This window comes from Balaenoptera borealis (genome assembly GCF_965194805.1).
Source record: "Balaenoptera borealis genome assembly, chromosome: 7".
NCBI lineage: Eukaryota > Metazoa > Chordata > Mammalia > Artiodactyla > Balaenopteridae > Balaenoptera > Balaenoptera borealis.
The window spans coordinates 13,122,969-13,124,244 of record NC_138864.1 but is presented as its reverse complement, the minus strand read 5'-3'; the positions used below and the strand labels follow the sequence as shown (position 1 = coordinate 13,124,244).

Here is a 1,276-nt window from a genome sequence, read left to right as displayed (position 1 = left end):
GCCCCTTTTGTCAGCCCCGCCTTCCCCTCCCACAGGCCCCCTCCCACAGGCCCCCTCCTATAGCCCCACACCCCACCCTCTTCCCGTCCTCCTCTTCCCCACAGGTTCCACCCCTCCCACCGGCCCCGTCCTCCGCTTCCTGTCGGCCTGAGCTCCCTCTCCCTGAGCGCCAGGCAGGCTGGGAAGTTGGCTGCTGTAAAGATGGCGGCAGAATTGAAAAGCTGGAGCAGCTCCCTTGGCCCTGAGGGGCCGGGAGGGTGGGCTGAAGGCGGGGCAGGCGCGCTCCGGCCCTCCCTGCAGGGCGTGGGGCGGGATTGGGGCGCGACAGGCGCGCTCCCGCGGCCCTGAAGGGGTGGGGAGGGCAGGCGCGTTCTCGGCCGCTCACAAGGGTTGGGGGCGGGGCGTGTGGGCCGAAGGGGCGTGCGCACGCGGGGAGGGGCGTGCTCTCGGGGGCGGGGCCGCGCCCTCGGCCCGGAAGTGCGGGGTGCGGGGTGCGGGGTGCAGGGCGCGGACGGCCCCTGGCGGCCGCGGGCGGAGACTGCGGCCAGGCAAGCGGCGCAGGAGCGGCAGCAGCCGCGGGGCCCGGGCGAGCATGTAGCGGCAGCGGGCGGCGCGGGGCTCCCGGGGCGGGCCGGGCCGCGGGGGCCGCTCGCGGCGACATGGAGGAAGAGGGCAAGAAGGGCAAGAAGGTGAGCCTGCGGGGCGCGTCCTCCCGAAGGCCGGGTGGGGGGCGGGCTGGACCCCAGACCGAGGCAGGCGGAAGACAGAGGGGCTGGGGTTCGGGGGGTTCGGGGAACACGGGAGGGTCCCTCGGGGCCGCCCGTCGGTCTGCCGGTGCGGGGCGTGGGAAAGTCTGGCTTGGGGAGGTCCGTGGAGGGGAGTTCTGATTTGGGAGGTTCGGCGTGGGGAGGCTAGGTGTGGGGAGGTCCGGGACAGGAGTCTGGTGGGACTCCAGCGTGGAGAGGTCCCGGGCGGGAGTCCAGCGTAGGGAGGCCCGGCAAGGGGAGTTCCGAGGTGGGAGTCCGGCGTGGGGAGGCCCCAGGTTGGAAGTCCGGCGTGGGGAGGCCCGGGGGTGCACACTGTTGGAGGTGAGCGTGGCGGGCAGGCCGGGGCCCCCGGGTGGACGGCGCACGGTCAGGCCCGGGACAAGGTCGCGGGAGTCGGTCTCCGCGCGATGGAGTAGGAGGCGAGCCCCTGGACAATGGGGTTAGGTGGTCCTTTGCCGGCCGGGCGCGCGGGGGAGGAAGGAGCCACGCCTTTCCGCCCCTTCCGGTCA

At 74.5% G+C, this 1,276-nt stretch overlaps 1 protein-coding gene across 5 annotated transcripts in view; it reads left to right on the top strand.

The window, feature by feature from the left end:
* Positions 1-485: 485 nt before the first annotated feature.
* Positions 486-1,276, top strand: part of CCM2 (CCM2 scaffold protein) — a 60,261-nt gene continuing 59,470 nt past the window's right edge. For 3 of the 5 annotated variants that reach the window (XM_082400239.1, XM_082400237.1, XM_082400236.1), the window contains exon 1: positions 486-689. Coding sequence is in view for 2 of the 5 variants with exons in the window: in XM_082400238.1 (XP_082256364.1) it covers positions 660-689 (30 nt within the window). In the remaining 3 variants the exon portion in view is untranslated. The remainder of the gene's footprint in view (positions 690-1,276) is intronic. The other 2 variants (XM_082400238.1, XM_082400240.1) reach the window with 2 other exon arrangements.